Source organism: Rhincodon typus, chromosome 16 (genome assembly GCF_021869965.1).
Source record: "Rhincodon typus isolate 14 chromosome 16, sRhiTyp1.1, whole genome shotgun sequence".
In the NCBI taxonomy this organism is placed as follows: Eukaryota; Metazoa; Chordata; class Chondrichthyes; order Orectolobiformes; family Rhincodontidae; genus Rhincodon; species Rhincodon typus.
In genome coordinates, this window is record NC_063347.1 from 25,869,778 (window position 1) to 25,893,438 (window position 23,661).

The following is a 23,661-nucleotide window of genomic DNA, read 5'->3' on the forward strand; positions in this document are numbered from 1 at the left end:
TCCAAAAGGGAATTGGATCATTATGCAAAATGGAAGAATGTGCAGGGTCATGGGAAGCAATGACTCTACATGAATTGCTCTTTTATAGAGGCTGCACAGACACACCAGGCTGAATGGTTGCCCTTCAATACTACAGCCATTCTGAGATTCCATGAAATTTAGTGACTTTCAAAATTAATCATCGTAAGAAAGTAGGCAATTTCTTATTTATTTAATACAAACACAAGAATAAACATCTCCAGACTCAATGTTTTAGTTGTAATCACATTTATTGACATAGCCAATAGGATTACCTTTACACAGATATAATCCTGGTACAAAAAACCTTTTGTCAGGTTTTATATGTTTGCAAGTCCAATGTTCAATATTTCCCAAAGTCTATCAAGCCTTTAGTTCCACACATTTTAAAAATCTTCAATTAATTGTATAAAAAAATCTGTGTAAAGGTCTCTAGGCTGGCACACATGCATATAACATTATGTTTAAGCCAACCTGCCACTAAGTGATAATGCACATAAGAAGTAATACAGTACTGTGAAAATTGCTTCAAATAAATACCCACATGAAATACATTTTTTAATGTTACTGAGATTATGATCAATACTGTAACAAAAAGGATAAGAATTACACCATTCTTCCAGCGAACAGAAAATATTTTTTGCAATAATGTAAAATTCATCATTTAAATTGCACTTAATTTAAAGTTACTTCTAAATTTGACCAATTTGTCAGAAGTTGTCCTCAACAAACCTCACCAGTTTATTCCATGGTTTATGGTTTGTTGATGCAGCATCTATTTTCTGTTTGCTGAACTTACACAATGATTATACAGCAGGTAAGGAAAGTTAATGTCTTAATGTTTTCACATCTGCTAACAATACCAGTTATTTGCAACCATCACCAAAGCTAAGATAACATGTGATACAGTCATCTGTACTGTAACCACAAATGTGTTAATACAATTTATTGTGTCTGTTAGGAGTCCAAACTCACTTGATTTGGTTCCCAAAATAGCATCCCCTGAATTTGCATGAATCTGCATTTCAGAAGTATCATCGAGATAGAAGAATTTCATACAATTTATTTGTAAAATTAAGACTACACTGGAAACTGTGTGCAAAAGGGGGGTTCTCAGTTGCACTTATTGCTTAATCCTTTCTTTTTGAAATCTGAATACTTTTTAGTTCACAAAAACATAATTGTAGGAACAAGCACACTGTTTAAAATCATCAAAGGCACTGCTGGCAGGATTAACAAAATGAAGGCATGGAAACAGAACACCCCACAACAAACAATCTTTTAGATTTTTCTTCTAGGTGTACCAAGTTTTGGCACAATAAAAAAAAGAAATAAGGAAACAATTCCAAAATGGAATTTATTTGGCGCCTTGTAAAAAATTCTATTAAGTCAATGATACTTGATATTTTTAAAACCCAGAAATCCTGGAATTTGTTGGTAATACTACTTTTCAAGTGCTTATTACCATTACCAGAAAAAAAAGTCAAGTTCTTTTCCTTGTTACATTGAGCTATTCCTAAGAATAATATACAAGAAAACCCCAGAATTGGATCACCCTGGATTTAGAAGTGGCAGTTAACATATGCAAAACAAAAATTCTAATGGAGAAAATGCTGAAGCACAAATTCCGGTGGTGTAAAAATATAATTTGAACACAGGTTAAAAATATAATTGACTCCTCTGCAGCATGCGGATGCAGAACTCTATCACACCAAGTAAAGACACGACCGGCAGAGTTATATCCACAAACTCCAGCATTTTCTACCTTTCTAATAATCAAAAAATATCAAAGTGCACAGGTATAACGTCTGATTAAAAACAACAAGTAACTGGGAAACATATATGAATATCATAACATCTCAAAATTGTGTATTATATCATAAAGCATAATGTTAATCAAATTATTGAAGATTTCTTCAACACTTGTGAGTTTCTCTTCCTGCAGCAGCCATTTTAATGTAATTTTGTTCATGTTTGCAACTTGCAGTGCAAAACAAACACAAGGCAGCAAATTATACTGCCTCTATTATTAATGTGGTTCAATAGTGTTCTCTTCACTATTAGGTCATTTTGTGCAACCGACTACCCTAGCTTTTTTTTTTTTAAAAACTGCACTCTTGGCTGGAAAGTCCTGTTCCAGGGACTTTTATCGCTGAAAAAGGGAAAATAAAAAAAAAAATTAGCCAAAACCCTTATTACAAATTACCACTTGCACAAGAAGCAATTCATGAAGAATGCATAGCACAAGGTTTGCTAGTCATATTAATCTGTTAATGCAAACTGTGGACTGTTAGTGATCAAAACTGACCATTTTGGATTACTGTGGAACATAAAGCATATAACATGCTGAGAACCATTTATAGGAAGTTGACCTCACAAGTATTGAGTGGCCTGTTATTGGCCATGCAAAGAGATCATTTATCACAGGAATTGGTTTACAAAGCCATTAGATAAGAGAGACATGCAGCTCATTATATGTAGACTTCTAAAAGCAGTAGCAAATGCAGCCAGAAGCCAAAAGGATAGACAGTCTGCTACAGAGGTAGGCATTATATGGATTTCATGTGCTGTGTCATAACAGCAATTAGATAATACCATATGTTATCAAATTTTGTTTTGTACTACTAAACGGAAATCACTGCATTATTAAAATGTTTCCTGAAATATGAAAGCAAATATGCCTGCTTCAAATATAGTAAAAATGTTTAAAGTCATATCTAAATGCTAGGTTAATTCAAACCACTGGTGCTTAACACTCAATGCAAAGATGATAATTACCAGTAGATCAAAGGCCTTCGAAAGACTGCGCAGCACACAACCAAGATGAATTTAACAAATACTTTGTATACATGATTTCAACAATGGCAAATTTCCGGTTCACTATCACAGGTTGTTTCAAACTTTTAAAATGTTCAACTCTTCAGTATCCTTGCTGTGTCATAAGTTATTACTTCGAAGAATAAAAATCTTTCAATCCTACTTTAAAGTAGGACTGAAAGCACTCAGACAGAACAATCATTTGTAATAATGCATTGAGTGTAGCTAAAAGAACAAACTTTGTTCTTTTATTTTGGTCTGTGAAGTCATACTCTAAATCAGTAGCCTAAATCAATTACTACAGAAACTGCTGTGCATTTAAAGAAAATATTAGGTCGCACAGCTGCTTCACAAGTTAACAAGTATTTAATACGAAAGGCTTTACTATAGAACTCGGTTTCTAAAACTGATAACTATTTCTTACTACCTTCACAACAACAGTGAGTAATACATAAATGCCAATATGTTTTAACTGGGAGCAGAACAGCTTTCAATTGCAGTCTTTTGATGCACTGTGGCCAGTTAAGTATACAAAATATTTTAACTTTATTCATTTAGAAATCTGGATCTACAATTTAAATTCATTTCTAACATGTAGTTATTTCATGGTAAATCTTTTTAAAGTGGGTAGGAGGAGATGAATAAAGTTTATTTAAAGAAGGTGGTGAAACATTTAAGCTTACATATCACAAGGTATGGATATTCCAAGTCATAATATGATACTTTTTTGGAACCAGAAGGTACGCAATGCCCGTAATTTTCATATTAAAACAAACCTCCCAGCTACTTGTATGCAATGTGGTGGTATTAAAAACACAAAGCTACTGGCAAAGAGAAATAGCAGGGTTCAAGGAGGGATTTTGCTTAGGCAAAGGAAATTTGTGACTGATAGCAGATATGTTTGATAACAGATTACCAAATTTGATGCAGCCTCAGTCCATTATGTGTGTTTCATTTTATGCTTATTTAAATTAACAGCATCAAAGTGCTTCAACTTCTATTAAGTTTTCCAACATGAATGCTAGAGGAGTTGTGAACAGCGAGGATGTTGTCAAAGGCGGCAGGATATAGTTGAAAAGTTGGGTGAGAAATGACAAATGGAACTCAAACCAGACAAGTGAGGTGATGCAGGCTGGAAGGTCAAATGCAAGAGGAAAGTATACAATAAATGGTAGGACACTTAGGAGAATTGGTATGCAGAGGGATCTCGGAGTGTAAATCCATACCTCCCTGAATGTGGCAACACACGTAGAAAAGGTGGTTAGGAAGCCGTATGGTATGCTTGCCTTCATTGGTCAGGGCACCGAGTTTAAAAGTTAAGCAAGTCATATTGCAGCAGTTTAACATTTTCGTTAGGCTACATTTGGAGTATTATGTGCAGTTCTGGTCACCGCACTATCGGAAGATTTTGGACAGGAGGCAAAAGAGATTTACCAGGATTTTGCCTAGATTGGAGTGTATGAGGTTTTACAAACTTGGATTGCTTTCACTCAAATCAGAGGCTCAGGGGTGACCTGATAGAAGTATGTAAAATTATGAGGAGCACGGATACAAGGGACATTGCTTTAAGGTGAAAGTTTGAAGGAGAGGTGCAAGGCAAGATTTCTTTTTAACGTCAGAGGGTGGTAGGCACCTTGAACATGTTGCCAGGGGAGGTGGCAGAGCAAATATAATAGCAACGTTTATGAGGCATTTAGGCAGACACACGAACAGGCAGGGAAGAGAGGGATACGAACTATGTGCAGGCAGATGGGATTGTTTAGAATAGCATCATGGTAGTGCAGCCATGGTGGGTCAAAGGCTTGTTCTTGTGCTGTACTGTTCTACGTAAATAATAGACACTGCTGCAGTCAGTTACTGTATTTGTTGAATTCAAAGCAAAATCTTATGAAATAAAAATTAACACATTCACTGCAAGTTTTGAAATTACTCATATTTAATAAGAGGACTTCCTCCATGTCCTATATTGTCACACAATGGAGAGTTCCACACTGCCTGTGCTCGAATAAATAAACATGGGAGACATTTTCAAATTCATAGCCTGCAAGCACCAGTGGCATGAACTAACACTGAAGCATTGTGTTGTGTTTTCAATACTGGAATACAGAGACAAAAATCAGTCTCTTGCTCAGGATATAATCTTCACACCTACTATACTTAAAACAGGTTCAAGAACAGTATTAGTAAATATAAAACTCCATAATCCTTTTCATTCTGAAAGAAATTACAATTATTCTCAAAGCATTTCTAAAACTGCTCATCATCTTGAGTATAATTTTGGTAAAACAAAATTGAAGTTTAAATGGAGTTGGGATGAATTTGCATATATCAATACTGTAAACATATGCAAAGCATACTGTTAAAGATAACCCTTTGTCTGGAAGATGAAGTGCAAACTAAACTGGTTGGAAAAAAAAACACATTTGTACTATACAGACTTCAGACGGTGGTGTTGGATCAAGCTGATAGAATGAATTGACAGCTCAGAAATACCACAGTTCCCATATATGTACAGGTATCACAATTAAGACCGTAAGTTACAAAATGTATATGCCACACTAATCCAGTTACTTCATCTCCATACAATTAACAATCCAATACAGATAAACATATTGCAATGCTAAGAAAACAGGGCATTAATACTGTGCTGCACACCAAAGCGTTACACCTATTTACTATCCAATCTCTTGTGAATCCCCTGTATATCACAATCAATCACAGCAGATTTTGTACTTCTCACTGCAATACATCTGGTTGCTGACAACTACTCCCTCTTGTCTGACAACACAAGAGCGAACATGACTTACACTGGGGTTGTTAGCTCTGGTTTTGGTCCACGACTTGGTTCGGCCACGCTTGGACTGTTCATGATCAAATTCTAAGTCCTCCAGCCGTTGAGTCAGTGCCAGTTTCTGCTGAATGGCCATGCGAAGAAGAGAGTTCAGAGTCTTCTTCTCATCCTCGGCAGCAGCAAGTTGACGCTGCATTTCATCGAGCTGATGTACATATTCATCGCATCTGAAATACAGAACCAATAATTGCTAATTTGCAAAAAAATTCTTTATTAAGGTATTATTTAACTCATTTTATCTGATTAGTTAATTCCATTGATATTTCATCTGTTCTAGGTCGGTCTGATCTGAAACTTATTGAAGCTCAGCAAGTAAATGATTGAAAAATCAATATTTAATACAATAAACTTAAAAAGGTAACAAAACAATTTAAACGTGATATAATTAGGATCACTTTTTTCTTCTAAGTAGAACAGAACCATATATGGAACTGGATGTACTTAAGATTGTAAGACGTATGCAGACCTGCACCTTTAACAGTCTATTTCAATATTTAAGCTATACATTTTACTACTATTGCCGTAAGCAATGAGATAGAACAACATGGCTTTCCTTAAGCATAAAGTATCCCAAAGACGAGCACAGCACAGAAGTAGAAGTCTGAACCAGGAAGAAAGTAACAATGGACAAAGTCATATGGTTATATTCTTATGATAAAATTTACAATGATGATCAGTGATGTAAGCAAGTGGAGATTGGAGACCTCCAGACAAGTTGAAAACAGGCTGCATTTAACTAAGCATCAGCATTCACACCAAACAGCATTGGAGACAACCAAAGACAAAATGTTGTGATGTTGAATAGTTATGGCAGTACCAAGAATAAAACAGTAAAACACAGTTCCAGTTCAGAGAGTCACCTGATGCATCTTATCCCAGTCAAACTCCACATATAAACAATGCCAGAGGAAAGTGTAAAGTTCCGAAACTTTCTTCAAAATTACAAAATTTGATTAGTCATTAAAGACTAGCAATTTTGTAATAGTACATTTAGGATTTTTGATTTGCAGCTGAGCTTCATAACTAACTTATATTTGATAAATTCTATATTGTGCAGCCAAGCTGACATCATAATAATGAGGAGCTAAAAATAAGTTTTTTTCCTTCTTGCATATTCTTCAGGAGTTGCCTCAATAATTCCAGTTAATGGAAGACAATATAGAAAATAACATTTAAGAGTCGAATTTCACTATCTTAAAAGCATAAATTCATTCTCCAAAAGGTTCAGTCATTTTTGTGCTATACAGGTAAGGAGGTCTTTTATTTAAACCCTGGTTTCCATTGATCTCACCTGAAGTAGCTGTCAAGGTGGCATAACTAGCATCAGTGATCCTGGGTTAGGGAGGGTAAATCATCAAGGGCCATTACTCACTATATAGTGATTTCTGCTGCAAATGCAAATACCTGGATAAGGACTGATTATGTGATTGGACTCCGTGACAACGCATTGTAAGTCAGCTCTGCTACAAAAGGAAGAAAATTGAAGGAAAAATGAGTAACTCCTAAAAATGCATTCCTCTCTCGCAGCCATTTTAGAATTCAGAATTTCCATATTTTCATTGAAAATTGCTTGTCTAATATTGGTCAAATTTGGGGGTAAAATTAAAGTGTGTTCTATGAAATAATAAACATAGGCCACATTGATTGATTTATTGAAAGAAACAGTATTCTATTAACACACAAATACTTGTAAACATAATACTTGAGGTGACCCCAGAAAAGGATGAAAACAGACTCGAGAAATAGAATGACTACTTTAGCAAGGAGGCAAAATGGTGACTGCAAGCACATGAGTTCTGCAATTAAACAGCAGAGGGTGCTAGAATATAAACTTCATAGCTCCCATACTGCTACAAAGCCAACATGCAGTCACTGAGTTAATTGCAACAGAAGTCTCAATAGCGTACACCTATTCATATCCTACCTGATTAATCTTTGCAGAGTTTAAAAATCTGAAGCATAATAATAAATTATGAATGATTAGAGAAGAAAATCTCACCATGGAATCAAAGATTTCAGCAAATAAGCTGTTCCTTCAATCCATTTTACCAGAGCTACCTCCACATTAAAGCTCCAAATTGTCCTGTACCATTTAATTTTTTTTCCCCCCCCCGTTAGTGTTTCTTAAATTCCTTCTTCAATTCTGAGGTCAACTCATCACTTGTTCAGAGAACAAACATCAGCAATAAAAATATTTTGTTCCTTTCATTTGCAGCAGTTTTTCAAAGACATTTGCTTTCATTATTACTGATCTATCAAATGAGAATTTAATCTCTATCAGTTAACCAATTCAAAGTCTGAACACTTATTTTGTTCTCACTTAAATTTTAAAACTCTGATTTATGGCCAGCATCCAGCACAATGTTGATGGATTCTACTAAAAGGACTGAGCAATAAAAAAGTAGGACTAAAGGAAGCAAAGTCAAAACAAAGAACATAATTTGGATCAGGAATAAACAAAACAATTCCTCAAAGCCTTCTCCACCATTCAACATTATGAATGACTCTTAGTTGCCTCTCTGCTTTCTTGCCAGCTGCCCACACTATTTGATTTACTGTGACCCCAAAAATCTGTCATTTCAGCAATAAAAATGTTCAAAGATGGTCCATTCCGAAGATTCATAGCCTTTTGTGTGAACAAATTCCTTTACATCTCAGTCCTTTAAAAGAGCAGAGATTGAAGATGTTCTGAAAGGGGTCAAAGCAGAATTAATAAATAAATAAATACATAAATAATCTTAACAGATTGTAATCTTGGATGGTTTCAAACATGAAGAATGGAACTTCAGTGGGAATCCGTGTGGGGTAAGGCAGAGTCAGAAAGAATCACCGAGGAAGAATATGTGAAAGTGAAATTTGGCAAACACTTTATCATACACAAGGAAGGAGATAGAAAGCAATGAAGGCGAACATGCCAGAAGATGAAAGCGGAAATCCCAGAGAGAACAACAGAACCTTTTCAAGGTGGTCATCTCAATACTGATTCCTGTTTAACCTTCACAGGTAGTTTGAGGGGTTTGAGAGATATGAGATGCAAAAATAAACAGAAAAAGGAGCTGTTTGCAGATGTCAATGAACTTATCCAACCTAAACTGGTATTCACTGCTTATGTTTCTGCTTTATACCAAGTTGACTATATCCAGACTTGTACTCAGCTTAAAGTTAATATATTTACCATACTGGTTAAATTGGTCCTGTATAAATTCAAACCGATTATAAATTGGCAAGACAGGTGGTGTCGTAGGAATTGTAGACAAGGATAAAGAATGAAAAATTAACAATTGAAAATATGAGGAGTGGGTTGGGAATCGATGCAGGATGCACTCATTTATATAGAGTGGAGGATAAAAAGCCATTGAGGACAGCACTGAACCTTCTACGAAACACAAGTACTTCTGATTTTAGAAAATCAAAACTAGAAAAAAAAATTTAAAAACTAACAATTTTAAGGGAAGAGTGGCAGGAAGAGAGGGAGAAGAGAAACGAGCAAAGGGAAGGTCTGCAAATAGGGTGGAAGGTGGGACATACATGTTGATGCAAGGCAAGAGGAAATAGCCGTGGGACAAGAAAAGAAACTGAAGATCCATCTGGACAGGAATAGTGGAATCATTGCCATCAGCTGTTGTCCCTAAGATAACAAGGTGTAGAGCTGGATGAACACAGCAGGCCAAGCAGCAGAGGAGCAGGAAGGCTGACGTTTCGGGCCTAGACCCTTCTTCAGAAATGGGGGAGGGGAAGGGGGTTCTGAAATAAATAGGGAGAGGGGGAGGCAGATAGAAGATGGATAAAGGAGAAGATGGATAAAGGAGAAGATAGGCGGAGAGGAGTCAGACAGGTCAAAGAGGCGGGGGTGGAGCCAGTAAAGGTGAGTGTAGGTGGGGAGGTAGGGAGGAGATAGGTCAGTCCAGGGAGGATGGACAGGTCAAGGGGATGGGATAAGGCTAGTAGGCAGGAGATGGGGGTGGGACTTGAGGTGGGAGGAAGGACAGGTTAGGGATGTGGGGACAAGCTGGGCTGGTTTTGGGACGCGGTTGGGTGAGGGGAGATTTTGAAGCTTGTGAAGTCCACATTGGGCTGCAGGGTTCCCAAGCGAAATATGAGGTGCTGTTCCTGCAACCTTTGGGTGGCATCATTGTGGCACTGCAGGAGGCCCAGGATGGACATGTCGTCTGAGGAATGGGAGGAGGAGTTGAAATGGTTCGCGACTGGGAGGTGCAGTTGTTTACTGCAAAGCGAGCGTAGGTATTCTGCAAAGTGGTCCCCAAGCCTCTGCTTGGTTTCCCCGATGTAGGAGGAGGCCATATCTGGAACAGCGGATACAGTATACCACATTAGCAGATGTGCAGGTGAACATCTGCTTGATGTGGAAGGTCTTCTTGGGGCCTGGGATGGGGTTGAGGGGGGGAGGTGTAGGGGCAGGTGTAGCACTTTCTGCGGTTGCAGGGAAAAGTGCCGGTTGTAGTGGGGCTGGAGGGGAGTGTGGAGCAGACAAGGGAGTCCCGGAGAGAGTGGTCCCTCCGGAAAGCAGATGAGGGTGGGAGGGAAAAATGTCTTCAGTGGTGGGGTCGGATTGCAGATGGCGGAAGTGTCGGAGGATGATGCGTTGGATCCGGAGGTTGGTGGGGTGGTACGTGGTGGGGAGGGGCGGGTGGGGAGTTAGAGTTGCAGTCCTTGAAAAACGAGGACATCTGAAACGTTCGGGAGTGGAATGCCTCATCCTGGGAGCAGATGCGGCAGAGGCAAAGGAATTGGGAGTAGGGGATGGCATTTCTGCAGGAAGGTGGGTGGGAGGAGGTGTATTCTAGGTAGCTGTGGGAGTCGGTGCGCTTGAAATGGATATCGGTTGCCAGAGATGGAAACAGAGAGGTCCAGGAAGGAGAGAGAGGTATCAGAGATGGTCCAGGTGAACTTAAGGTTGGGGTGGAAGGTGTTAGTGAAGTGGATGAACTGTTCGAGCTCCTCGTGGGAGCATGAGGCGGCGCCGATACAGCCATCAATGTAATGGAGGAAGAGGTGGGGTTTAGGGCCAGTGTAGCTACGGAAGAGGAATTGTTCCACGTAACCTACAAAGAGGCAGGCATAGCTTGGGCCCATGCGGATACCCATGGCCACCCCCTTTGTCTGTAGGAAGTGGGAGGAATTGAAAGAGAAGTTGTTAAGAGTGAGGACGAGTTCAGCTAAGCGGATGAGGGTGTCAGTGGAGCGAGACTGGTCGGGCCTGCGGGACAGGAAGAAGCAGAGGGCCTTTAGACCATCTGCATGGGGAATGCAGGCGTATAGGGACTAGACGTCCACGGTAAAGATGAGGTGTTGGGGACCAGGGAATTGGAAGTTTTGGAGGAGGTGGAGGGCGTGGGGTGGTGTCACGGACATAGGTGGGGAGTTGCTGGACCAAGGGGGAGAAAATGGAGTTGAGATAAGTAGAGATAAGTTTGGTGGAACAGGAGCAGGCAGAGACAATGGGTCAACCAGGGCAGTCAGGTTTTTGGATTTTAGGAAGGAGATAGAAGTGGGCGGTGCGGGGTTGGGGAACAATGAGGTTGAAGGCTGTGGGTGGGAGGTCACCTGAAGTGATGAGGTTGTGGATGGTTTGGGAGATGATGTTTTGGTGGTCGGGGGTGGGGTCATGCTCAAGGGGGCGGTAGGACGAGGTGTCAGAGAGCTGGCCTATGGCCTCGGCGATGTAGAGGTCAGTGCGCCATACTACAACTGCGCCGGTATCGCTGTTGTCCCTAAATTGGGAATAGTGGTTGTGACTTGAAATTGAACTCAATGTTGAATACAGAAGGCTGTAAAATGCCTAAGCAAATTTATACAGCGCAGAAAAAGTCCTTCGTCACTCATTGAATCTGCACCAACATAACTACCACTAAAAGTGTGCTAATCCCAATTTCCTGCACTTGTCCCACATCCTTTTATGTAATGATATTTGAAGTACTCATTCAAATATTTGTTGAAGGCTGTAATGTTTCCAGCCTCCACTACCCTCCCAGGCAGTGCGTTCCAGATTGCCACAACCTGAGTGAAAACATTTTTTCTGAAATCCCCTCTGAATCTCTTGCCCCTTATCCTAAAACTATGCCCTCTCATGATTGACCCCTCAACCAAGGAGAACAGCTGCTCTCATTCACCCTGTCTATACCTCTCAATCTTATGTACCTCTTTCATGTGCCCCCTCAGTCTTCTCTGCTCTAAGGAAAGCAAACCAAGCCTGTCTAGCTTCTCCTTACAACTCAATTTCTCCATCCCAGGCAACATTCTGGTGAATCTCCTCCCTACGCCTTCTCGTGCCATCACACCCTTCCTGTAGTGAGGTGATCAGAATTGCACACAGTACTCCAGCTGAGGCCTGACCAACACCTTGTACAACTCCAACATTACCTCCTTGCTCTTATACTCCATGCCACGGTTGATGAAAGCAAGTGTCCTATTTGCCTTCTTAACTATCTTATTCACATGCCCTGCCGACTTCAGGGATCTGTGAATAATTACCCCTAGAAAACTCTGTTCCTCTAAGCTAATCAGTGTCTTGCCATTCATTCAATATGCCCTCATCATGTTTCTTCTTCCAAAGTGCATCACCTCGTACTTATCAGGGTTAAATACCATCTGCCACTGGTCTGCCCATATGACCAACCCATCGAGATCTTCCTGTAAGCTACAACCATCTTCTTCACTATTAACTACTCTACCAATCTTGGTGTTGTCTACAAACCTGTTTATCATTCCTCCCCATATTGTTATCTATATCATTTATGCATATAACAAACTGCAAGGGCTCCAAGACTGATCCTTGTGGTACACTGCTTGACACTAGCTTCCAGTGTTCTATTACTAAGCCATTTTCTGATCCATCTTGCCAAGTTTCCCTCAATTTCATTTGTTTTAACCTTCTCAGTCAGTCAGACCTTGTCAAAAGCTTTGCTAAAATCCATATAAACCACATTAACTGAACTTCCTTAATCCACACAATATGATCACATTTTCAAAAAATACTAGCAAATTTGTTTGGTGTGATCTCCCTGCTGACTATCCCTAATTAACCCATGGTTTTCCAAATGGATATTAATTTCCTCCTTCAGAATTCTCTCCAATAGTTTCCTGACCACTGACATAAGACTCAGCTGTCTATAATTTCCTGGTTCATCTCTACCATCCCTCTTAAGAGGTAGAACCACATTTGCCATCCTCCAGTCCTCTGGCACTTCTCCTGTCGCCAGAGAGGAATTAAAAACCTGCGTCAGAGCCTCTGCAATTTCCGGCCTCACCACGCACAGCAGCCTGAATGCAATTCACCTGGGCCAGAGGATTTGTCTGTTTTTAAGCCGAACAGAGCCACCAATACTCCCCATTTTCTGCATCAAACTGTACAAGTTTCTTACAGTCCCTTCTCCTGAATTCCCTACCTACATTCTCCTTTTTCAGAGTGAAGACCGAAGAGAAGTATTCATTCAACGCCCTTCCAATATCCTGCGGCTTCACACACAGGTTGCTTCCTTGGTTCCCAATGGGCCCTCCTCTTTGCCTGGTTAACCTCTTCTCCTAAATGTATTTATAAAATGCCTTAGGATTCTCCCTAACCCTGTTTGCAAGTCCTTTCTCATGCCCCCTCTTTGCTCTTCTAATTGCCTTAAGTTCCCTCCTGTACTTCCTGTATTCCTCTTGGTCCAGAGATAAATTGCTCCATTTGGACTTGCTAAAAGCCCAGCTCCCTTTCTTTATCCAGTCCTGAATTGTGCTGGACTTCCAGGGCTCTCTGAATTTATTGCTTCTACATTTCCCTCTAAAGGGTACATGCTGGACTTGTACTCTCCCCAGCTTTTTGAACATCGCTCATTGCTCCGCTGTAGACTTACACAAGGAGCTGTTCCCAGTCTACTGTAATCAGATCCTGCTTTATTTTAATAAAATCTGCCTTCTCCCAATCGAATGCCGTCTTTTGCAGGCCATCTTTTCCCTTGTGCAGAACAAATTTGAACCGTACCGTGTCATGGCCATTATCAACTTAATGTTCCCCACTGCCACACTGAACGCTTGTCTGGCTTCTTTCTCCAGAACCAGATCCAGTACTGTGCCATCCCTTGTTGGGCCTTCCATGTATTGATACAAAAAACCTCATTGGACGCATTTTAAGACAAATGGTAAGCTTACATTGGAATAGTATAAAAGTCTAAAAGATGTGTGGTGGGCGTGGAGTCGAAATTAAAATGGTCAGCGTTGGGAAGTTTTAGGTCAAGATTGCTCAATGATCAGAGATGTTCTGCAAGTGGTCACTCAATCACTGATTCATTTCCCAGAACAGAGGATACCACATTATGAATACCCAATACAATAGATTAAACTGCAAGAATTACAAGTAAAACTGTTTCACCTTGAATAATTACTTGAGAATCTGAAGAGTTAGGAGGGAGGTAATAAAGTGCAAGTATTGAACATCATATGCTTTCGCAGGAAGTGCTGTGGAAAGGAGAACAGGGTGATGGAGAAGAAAATGGCATGTTAACAAAATGGATTCTCTGAAATTCTGAAAGGGATGGAGAGGTGTTTGATGGAAGTTGATCAGTTGAACGTGGTGGTAGAGACATAGAAACTGAAGACAAAAGAACCTTTCTGTTATTCTGAAAGGGAGAGGAATGGGAGAAGGTAGAACTCCAGGTAATGAGATGGACATAGTTGAGTATCCTGTTGAGCACGATGAAAGGGGATCCTTGGCTGAGCAAAAGAAATATATTGGGAATAACAGTTTGGAAGGTGGCATGAGATTATAGTTGCTTATGAATTCATGTTAATCACGTGTCCTCTAAATGGGAAGGTTTCTGCTCTTAGGTTCATAATTTCCTTATCAAGAACATTTCATCAATCCCATTTTTACGTCGCTGCAGTTTTTTTTTTTTAAAAACATCCAAACCAGTATCTCTGGCAGAAAGAAGTAATAGATTTTGAAGCCATGTACCACTTACTTTATTAAGCAATCTAGGCATCTTTCATAATGCTTAACTCTGACAAGGTACATTACGTTGGCAAAAGACATTTCTGAGGTTCCTGAATACCAAATGGATGACTATGAACTTGGTTTCATTAACTGGCATTTAGAATGTAATTCATCAACCTAACTAATCCAATTTGGTCAATCTACTTCTTATTTGCTGCATTACTAATCCTTAATCACATTTTCATACTGCCTACCACAAGAATGGTCAAATGATCAGGCATATTTCTAGATGATGAATGGAAATGAATATGTTGAATCTAGTTCAGAGCCCTGAAAAACTGTGCCCCGACCTGGGCCTAAAGTCAGATGCATGCCTCCACTTATGGAATTTCAGCCTGATATTTTAAAATTTGTATGGGATGTGGGTGCTACTGGAAAAGCATCCTCTATTGTCATCCCCAACTGTTTTGGAGAAGGTGGTGTGGTACCATTATTATACGACAGAACAGTTACACCTATAAAGAGGCAATAATTGTCCAATGCTCCAGAAACCCAATTTCTTCTTCACCGCCACGTACAACTTTGTTGAACACTTTTTTAATTACAAAATAGATCAAAAACTGTCTGAAATATCTATATTTAACATTCTGATCATTTCTTCAGTGGTGTTAAAGTTACGTCTGCTTTCTAATATCTGTCAAACTCTCTAGTCATAAAGCATATTATGTAAATTTTCAAAATGTTTACAGCGCTGAAAAACCCCAATCCGTCAAGTTTACATTTAATACGTAACTGCTTTTCTACTACCAAGTTCACAAATTTATAATCTTCAGTCTGACTTTCAAGAATGAAATGAGCTGAAACGTATTTGTAACTCACTGAAAGTCGTCCTGTGCTTTTGCGAAAATTTACCACAGTCCATGAAGCCCGTCTATGCACCTCTTCTACAATGGTTTTGCTTTTTTTTTTCCAATTATTTCATACAATTTATAAAGCTCACAACCTTTTTTAATAATATTTGGGGAAATGTGTACTGTATGCTTTGCATTTTAGCATAATTCAATGGCTACATTTGCAAGACTACAAAGATCCAATGAAACCTACCTGAAAAAGTCAAACATTTACTGAAGCAAAATTTTGGTTGGGGTGGGCTGTGGCAATGAAGAAAATGTCTTTCAAACTTGGTTAGATTTACTGTTAATTTTAGAGAATAGAAGACAAAGTCGAGCTTTTGGAGATGAGGAGGCATCATTGTTTTCCCCTTTTCTCGGAAGGAGTACAGTAGCATAAGTTAGAAACGGACTATGTCAATCAGCAATTATGCAGACAGGAGTTCAATGTGGCAAAACTGAAGGTAAATCACATTTTCAACCCAAGAAAGGCCAGGGAAAGGGTTTGGGGAAGATCTATAATAAGTATCTAAATAAAATGGAAAACACAGTTATTATTCAGCAGGTCTGACAACATCTGTGGGGGAGAAAAACAGGATTAATATTTCAGGTTGTCACAGATCTGAAAAGTTAGCCATTTCTCTCTGCAAAGAGGTGCTGTCAAATCCACTGAGTATTTCTAGAATTTTCTATTTTTAATTTCTGATTTCCAGTATCCACTGTTACTACAATTGTACACAGAATTGATGGAATTTGGTTTTTAGGAGGGATCATAGAAGCTGGATTTGTTCTCCTTAGAGCAGGGAAGATCCAAGCATGATGTAAGAGGTGTTCAAAATTTGACAGCACTTATCTTGAAAGGGAGAAACTGTTTCTATTGCAAGTTACCTAAAGAGGCACATGTAAAATAACTGGCAAGAACCAGAGGAGTGATAACAATCAAACGGCACTATCTAAAAGAGCAATGCAAGCACTTGATCATAGATTTTGAAGGGAAATATTATGGGATAACAATGGATCTTTATTGCAAGACAGTTAGAATACAAAGGGAGACAAAGTCATGTTCCAGTTATACAGAGCTGCAAAATGATTAGTTTGGAATGGAGATGTGGTAGAGACAGGTTCAACTCGGCTTTCAAGACAGCATTGGATGATTATTTACATAGATACAATGTGCAAAATTATGGGGAAAAGACAGAAAATCAGCGCTAAGTTAAAATACTGAAGGCTGGTGTAAATGCGATGGGCTGAAGCACCTCCTTCTGTACTGTAACTAATCTGTAAATGGCACAGCAGGCTCAAAAGGCTGAATGGTCTATTTCTACTCTTATTTCACATGTTTGTATAAGTAATGAGGTAGTATTAGCCACACGAGAGGTCAAAACAGGATAAATGCAAAACTAGGTAGCACTGTTTTAAAATTAGAGGTTGCCTTTAAGGACAGACATAATGAAATTTTTTCTTCCTAATAGGTTCAGCAACTGTGGAACTCTGACTCAGAAGATGGTGGGGATTGGGTCATTAAATAGTTTTAGAAAGATTGAGACAACAAGGTGCAGGGCTGGATGAACACAGCAGGCCAAGCAGCATCATAGGAGCAGAGAGGCTGACGTTTCGGGCCTAGACCCTTCATCAGAAAAGGGGGAGGGGAAGGGGGTTCCGAAATAAATAGGGAGAGAGTGGGAGGCGGATAGAAGAGGGATAGAGGAGAGGATAGGTGGAGAGGAAACAAACAGGTCGAAGAGGCGGGGATGGAGCCAGTAAAGGTGAGTGTAGGTAGGGAGTTAGGAAGGGGATAGGTCAGTCCAGGGAGGACGGACAGGTCAAGGGGGCGGGATGAGGTTGGTCGGTAGGAGATGGAGGTGCGGCTTGAGGTGGGAGGAGGGGATAGGTGGGAGGAAGAACAGCTTAGGGAGGCAGGGACGAGCTGGACTGGTTTTGGGATGCGGTAGGGGGAGGGGGGATTTTGAAACTTGTGAAATCCACATTGATACCATTGGGCTGCAGGGTTCTCAAGCGGAATATGAGTTGCTGTTCCTGCAACCTTCGGGTGGCATCGTTGTGGCACTGCAGGAGGCCCAGGATGGACATGTCATCTGAGGAATGGGAGGGGGAGTTGAAATGGTTCGCGACTGGGAGGTGCAGTTGTTTATTGCGAACCGAGCGTAGGTGTTCTGCAAAGCGGTCCCCGAGTCTCCGCTTGGTTTCCCTGATGTAGAGGTAACCACACCGGGTACAGCGGATGCAGTATACCACATTGGCTGATGTGCAGGTGAACATCTGCTTGATGTGGAAAGTCTTCTTGGGGCCTGGGATGGGGGTGAGGGAGGAGGTATGGGGGCAGGTGTAGCACTTCCTGCGGTTGCATGGAAAAGTGCCGGGTGTGGTGGAGCTGGAGGGGAGTGTGGAGCGGACAAGGGAGTCACGGAGAGTGTTGTCCCTCCGGAAAGCAGATAAGGGTGGGGAGAGAAAGATGTCTTTGGTGGTGGGGTCGGATTGCAGATGGCGGAAGTGTCGGAGGATGATGCGTCGGATCCGGAGGTTGGTGGGGTGGTACGTGAGGACGAGGGGGATTCTTTTTTGGTTCTTATTGCGTGGACGGGGTGTGAGGGATGAGGTGCGGGAGATGTGGGAGACACGGTTGAGGGCGTTCTTGACCACCGAGGAGGGAAAGTTACGGTCCTTGAAAAACAAGGACAACTGAGATGTACGGGAGTGGAATGCCTCATCCTGGGAGCAGATGCAGCGGAGGCGAAGGAATTGGGAATAGGGGATAGCATTTTTGCAGGAAGGTGGGTGGGAGGAGGAGTATTCTAGGTAGCTGTGGGAGTCGGAGGGCTTGAAATGAATATCGGTTTCTAGGTGGTTGCCCGATATGGAGACAGAGAGGTCCAAGAAGGGGAGAGAGGTGTTAGAGATGGTCCAGGTAAACTTAAGGTTGGGGTGGAAGGTGTTAGTGAAGTGTATGAACTGTTCGAGCTCCTCGTGGGAGCACGAGGTGGCGCCGATACAGTCATCAATGTAACGGAGGAAGAGGTGTGGTTTAGGGCCGGTGTAGGTACGGAAGAGGGATTGTTCCACGTAACCTACAAAGAGGCAGGCGTAGCTTGGGCCCATGTGGGTACCCATGGCTACCCCCTTTGTCTGTAGGAAATGGGAGGAATTGAAAGAGAAGTTGTTGAGTGTGAGGACGAGTTCGGCTAAGCGGATGAGGGTATCAGTGGAGGGGGACTGGTCGGGCCTGCGGGACAGGAAGAAGCGGAGGGCCTTAAGGCCATCTGCATGGGGAATGCAGGTGTAGAGGGACTGGACGTCCATGGTAAAGATGAGGTGTTGGAAGTTCTGGAGGAGGTGGAGGGCATGGGTGGTGTCACGGACATAGAAAGATTGATGTCTGTTTGGCAAGGAAATCAAAGATTATCTGGAATAGGTGGGAATAAGTCTTTTCCCCCACAATTAGCCATGATCATATTGATTGATGCAGTAGGTTTGAAAGGTTGCATGCCTGTTTCTGCTCCTAATTCCTATGCTTGTAGGTTACATGAAAATAGTTAGAGTCAAAAAAACTGCAGATGCTGGAATCCTACGTAGATAAACAGCAAGCCAGGCAGCATCTGGAGGAAAGGAGCAGTCGATGTTTTGGGTAATACCCTTCTACTGGACTGGATGTGGGGTAGGGGGAGCTGCAGAGAGCAGAGAACTCAAACACTTCCACTAACTGCAATTAGAGCCCACCACCCAGAACATCTTCCACTCCCGACTCCTCTCTGCCTTCCACAAGGACCATTCCCTTCGCCAATCCTTCGTTCACGCCACACTCCTCACCAACCACTCCAACTCACCCAGTACCTGCCCCTGTAACCGTAAAAGATGCAATACCTGTCCACACACCACCTCCCGCACCTCCATTCAGGGCCCTGAACAAACCTTCCAAGTGAGATAGAGCTTCACCCGTATCTCCTCCAAACTAGTTTATTGCGTCCGGTGCTCCCGATGTGGTCTTCTTTATGTCGGTGAGACTAAATGTAGACTAGGTGACCGTTTCGCTGAGCATCTTCGCCTAACCTCCTAATTACCGCCAATTTCAACTTCCCGCCCCAGTCCCCCTCCAACGTGCCCGTCCTCATCCTCCTCCAGTGTCGCACTGACTTGGAAAGCGAATTTGAAGAATACCACCTTATCTTCCACCTGGGCACCCTACAGCCCAGAGGACTCAACATGGAGTTCTCCAATTTCAAATTACCTTTCCACCCATCCCCCAGCTCCCTTTCCAGCCCCCACCTCCTCCCTTCCATTCCACCTTCTGACCCTATCTTCCAGCCACCAACCGGATTCATCCCTCCTGTCAACCAACCAGGTTGTACCTACTACTATTGCCCACCTATCACCACTATTCTGTCTCCACCCCTTTCCCCCTCTTTTTATCTGCAGCTCCCCATACCCCCACATCCAGTCCTGAAGGGTAATGCCAAAACGTTGACTGCTCCTTTCCTCCAGATGCTGCCTGGCTTGCTGTGTTCTTCCAGCCTCCTGTTTGTCTACCTTGTATGAACATAATTTGATTTGTTATACAACATGTCAGTAAAGAAGTAGGGAAGTTTCCCTAATCAATATCCATTTAGCACCATCAATAAAAAAAATTGATCATTATCAAATTGTTATTTGCTACATTACATATGTAATAGCAATTCAAAAGCCATTTATTGGCTGTCAGTGCACTTTGAAGCACTAAGATCATAAAAATTGTTATATAAATGCAAATCTTCCCCCTTTTATTGACTGAGAAAGATGCACATCAACTGGATTGCAATGTTCTAAAAAGGAACAGACTACGAAAAGAGACGTTAGAAGGAATTATGGAATGAAAATGAAAAACAAGATGGAGAAAGAGAAGGATGCCCATGCACCACCAAAAGGATGGGAGGGTGAATGAAGAGTGAAAGAAACGAGATAATGTTTTGGGAAAGGGAAGTCGAAAATACATTACCATTACAGTAGTGTGCTTAAGGCAGGTAATGATTCTTTCAATAGCCAATAATGAAAGTAGTAAGACACGCTATGTGGTGTCATAGATAACAAGGTGTAGAGCTGGATGAACACAGCAGGCCGAGCAGCATCAGAGGAGCAGGAAGGCTGACGTTTCGGGCCTAGACCCTTCTTCAGAAATGGGGGAGGGGAAGGGGGTTCTGAAATAAATAGGGAGAGAGGGGGAGGTGGATAGAAGATGCATAGAGAAGATAGTTGGAGAGGAAACATACAGGTCAAAGAGGCGGGGATGGAGCCAGTAAAGGTGAGTGTAGGTGGGGATAGGTCAGTCCAGGGAGGGAGGACGGACAGGTCAAGGGGGCCGGATGAGGTTAGTAGGTAGGAGATGGGGGTGGGGCTTGTGGTGGGAGGAGGGGATAGGTGGGAGGAAGGACAGGTTAGGGAGGTGGGGACGAGCTGGGCTGGTTTTGGGATGCGGTAGGGGGAGGGGAGATTTTGAAGCTTGTGAAGTCCACATTGATACCATTGGGCTGCAGGGTTCCCAAGCCGAATACGAGTTGCTGTTCTTGCAACCTTCGGGTAGCATCGTTGTGGCACTGCAGGAGGCCCAGGATGGACATGTTGTCTGAGGAACGGGAGGGGGAGTTGAAATGGTTCGCGACTGGGAGGTGCAGTTGTTTAGTCATAGTATGTTGTTCAACATACTGTAGTAATTAGTAGCAGAATCTACATCTTTACATAGAAGGTAGGAGCAGGAATGGGCCATTCAACTCGAGCTTGCTCCACTATATAATATGATCATGGCTGATCATCAAGCTCAATACCTTAATCCCGTTTCCCCAACTGATATCCCTTGATCCCTGTGGCCTCAAGGAGGTATATCTACTTCTTTCTTCAAAACACAATGTCTTGTTCTCAACCACTTTCTGTGATGGTGAATTCCAGAGGCTCACCACTCTCTGGGTAAAGAAATTTCTCTTTATTTTAGTCCCACTTATGCTTAAACTTTGACCCCTAGTTCTGGATTCCCCTACCACCAGGAACATCCTTCCTGCATCTAACCTGTCTCGTCACATTACAATTTATAGGTTTCTCTGAGATCCCCCCTCAATCTTCTAAATTCCAGTGAACACAATCCTAACCAACTCAACCTCTCCTCATACATCAGGTCAGCCCTGCCAACCCTAGAATCAATTTGGCATACCTTTGCTGCAGTTTGTCTGTAACAAGGAGATAAAAGAGACCAAAACCGTACATAATGTTCCAGGTGTGGTCTCACCAATGCCCTGTAATCGCAGCAAGACATCCTTGCTCCTGTACTTGTATCGTCTCGACACGATGCCCAACAAACAACTTACCTTCTTTACTACCTGCTGTGCCTGTGCACTTACTTTCAGCAACTGATGCATGAAAACACCCAGATCTCATTAACATTTCCCCTCTCAATTTACAGCCATTCAAATAATAATCTGCCTTCCTAATTTTACTACCAAAGCAGAGTACTGCATTTGCTATACATTTGCCCACTCAGCCTGTGCAAATCACACTGCTATATCTCTGGTCCTCACAGCTCAACCTTCCACCCAGTTTTGTCTCGTCTGCAAATTTTGAGTTCCCTCATCTAAATCATTCACAGATATTGTGAATAGCTGGGGTGCTAGTACTGATCCCTCGTACTGGTACCCCACTAGTCATTGCCTGCAATTCAGAATAAGACCCATTTATTCCTACTATTTGTTTCCTGTGTAAGCAATTATCTCAATAATTCATCAAAATCTCAATACAGTACCCCTAAACCAATGCACTTTAATTTTAGACATTAATCTCTAATGCGGGACTTTGAATCTTTGATTCATCTATATTAGACAATAATACAATCCGAGTTCTTCAGGTCACTGATTTTCACACAAACAAAATCAAATGTTGCAAAGTTGCAGTCTGCCCCCACCCCCAGTCTCAGACAGGAAATGTTTTCCCCTCTAAAAGGTGCTAACCAAAAGATGGACGCTGATTGATGAGTTCACTTTAGGAGAAGGCATCTGCTTACAATATCAAAATAAATGTCTAGTTTTTCCTTAGTGGAGTGAATAATTTAGTTATAGTTGTTACAATAGCCAAATTAATGAGATTACGATCTCTGGGACTGTCTCTATAATTTAGGGTAAAATGGAGAAACACGAAGCGCATTTTTTTGACCGGCTCAGAATTCCCACCTGACAAGCGTATGTGGCTTGATCTTTAGGAGGACAAGAGAGGTCCCAAGTCAAGAACTTTGTGAGAAGATGCCCAATGTTCACAGTAATAATAGGAACTCTGCGCTGACTGCAGGTAGACTGATAGTCTCATGAGGTATTAACAATGTCAGGATTTATAAGTTGACGTACTTAAAAATGCCTACTGAATTTCAAGACAGAATGGATTTGCGGTCGATAGGATAAGCTAATTAACATTCCTATCTTGATTGTAGGCCCACATACGATTCACTTTGCCATGGAATTGGGCTTGGAGAGCTGAAGAGTCAATAGAACGCCACTGAATTATTGGGCTACTAAAATTTCATTGAACATCACAAATCCAAGTCTGTCTGGAAGAATTTGAGAGGGAGAGAGAAGACCGAACAGGAGAAAAGGAAGCTAGTCTTGCACCTCAAGCAGGGAAAACGTGGATCCTATTGTTCATCACTCAGAATGCAGGTGGGAACCCTTGCACAGATTAAGCAAACCAAGTTCATAAGGACTTCAGTGCATTGTCTTGAGGATAGGTTGGAGGGGTTGGGCTTGCTTCCGCTGGAGATTAGAAGAGTGAGAAGTGACTTGATTGAAATATATAAAAGGTCCTGAAGTCTTGACAAAGTCAATATGGAAAGATGTTTCTTCTCATGGATCAGTCTAGAACTACGTGTTGTTGTTCCAAATTTAGGGTTCATCCTGTCAGGACAGAGGTGAAGAGAATTTTTTTTTTCCCCCCTTTGAAGATTGTGTGACTTTGGAACTTTCTGCCTCAACAGTCAGTGGAGGTAGAGATAGTAGGAACTGCAGATGCTGGAGAATCCGAGACAACAAGGTGCAGAGCTGGATGAACACAGCAGGCCAAGCAGCATCATAGGAGCAGAGAGGCTGACGTTTCGGGCCTAGACCCTTCATCAGAAAAGCTTTTCTGATGAAGGG

General features: G+C 41.6%; 1 protein-coding gene across 2 annotated transcripts in view; it reads right to left on the minus strand.

The window, feature by feature from the left end:
- Positions 1 to 250: 250 nt before the first annotated feature.
- LOC109932210 (protein bicaudal D homolog 2) overlaps positions 251 to 23,661 on the minus strand; it is a 229,611-nt gene continuing 206,200 nt past the window's right edge. Inside the window, exons 7-8 of one of the 2 annotated variants that reach the window (XM_020531437.2) lie at positions 5,643 to 5,853; positions 251 to 2,170 (exon numbers count right to left, since the gene is read on the minus strand). In XM_020531437.2, the coding sequence (XP_020387026.1) occupies positions 2,165 to 2,170; positions 5,643 to 5,853 (217 nt within the window). In that variant the 3' untranslated portion in view covers positions 251 to 2,164. Of the gene's footprint in view, positions 5,854 to 23,661 lie in introns of both variants that reach the window. The other variant, XM_020531436.2, reaches the window with a different exon arrangement.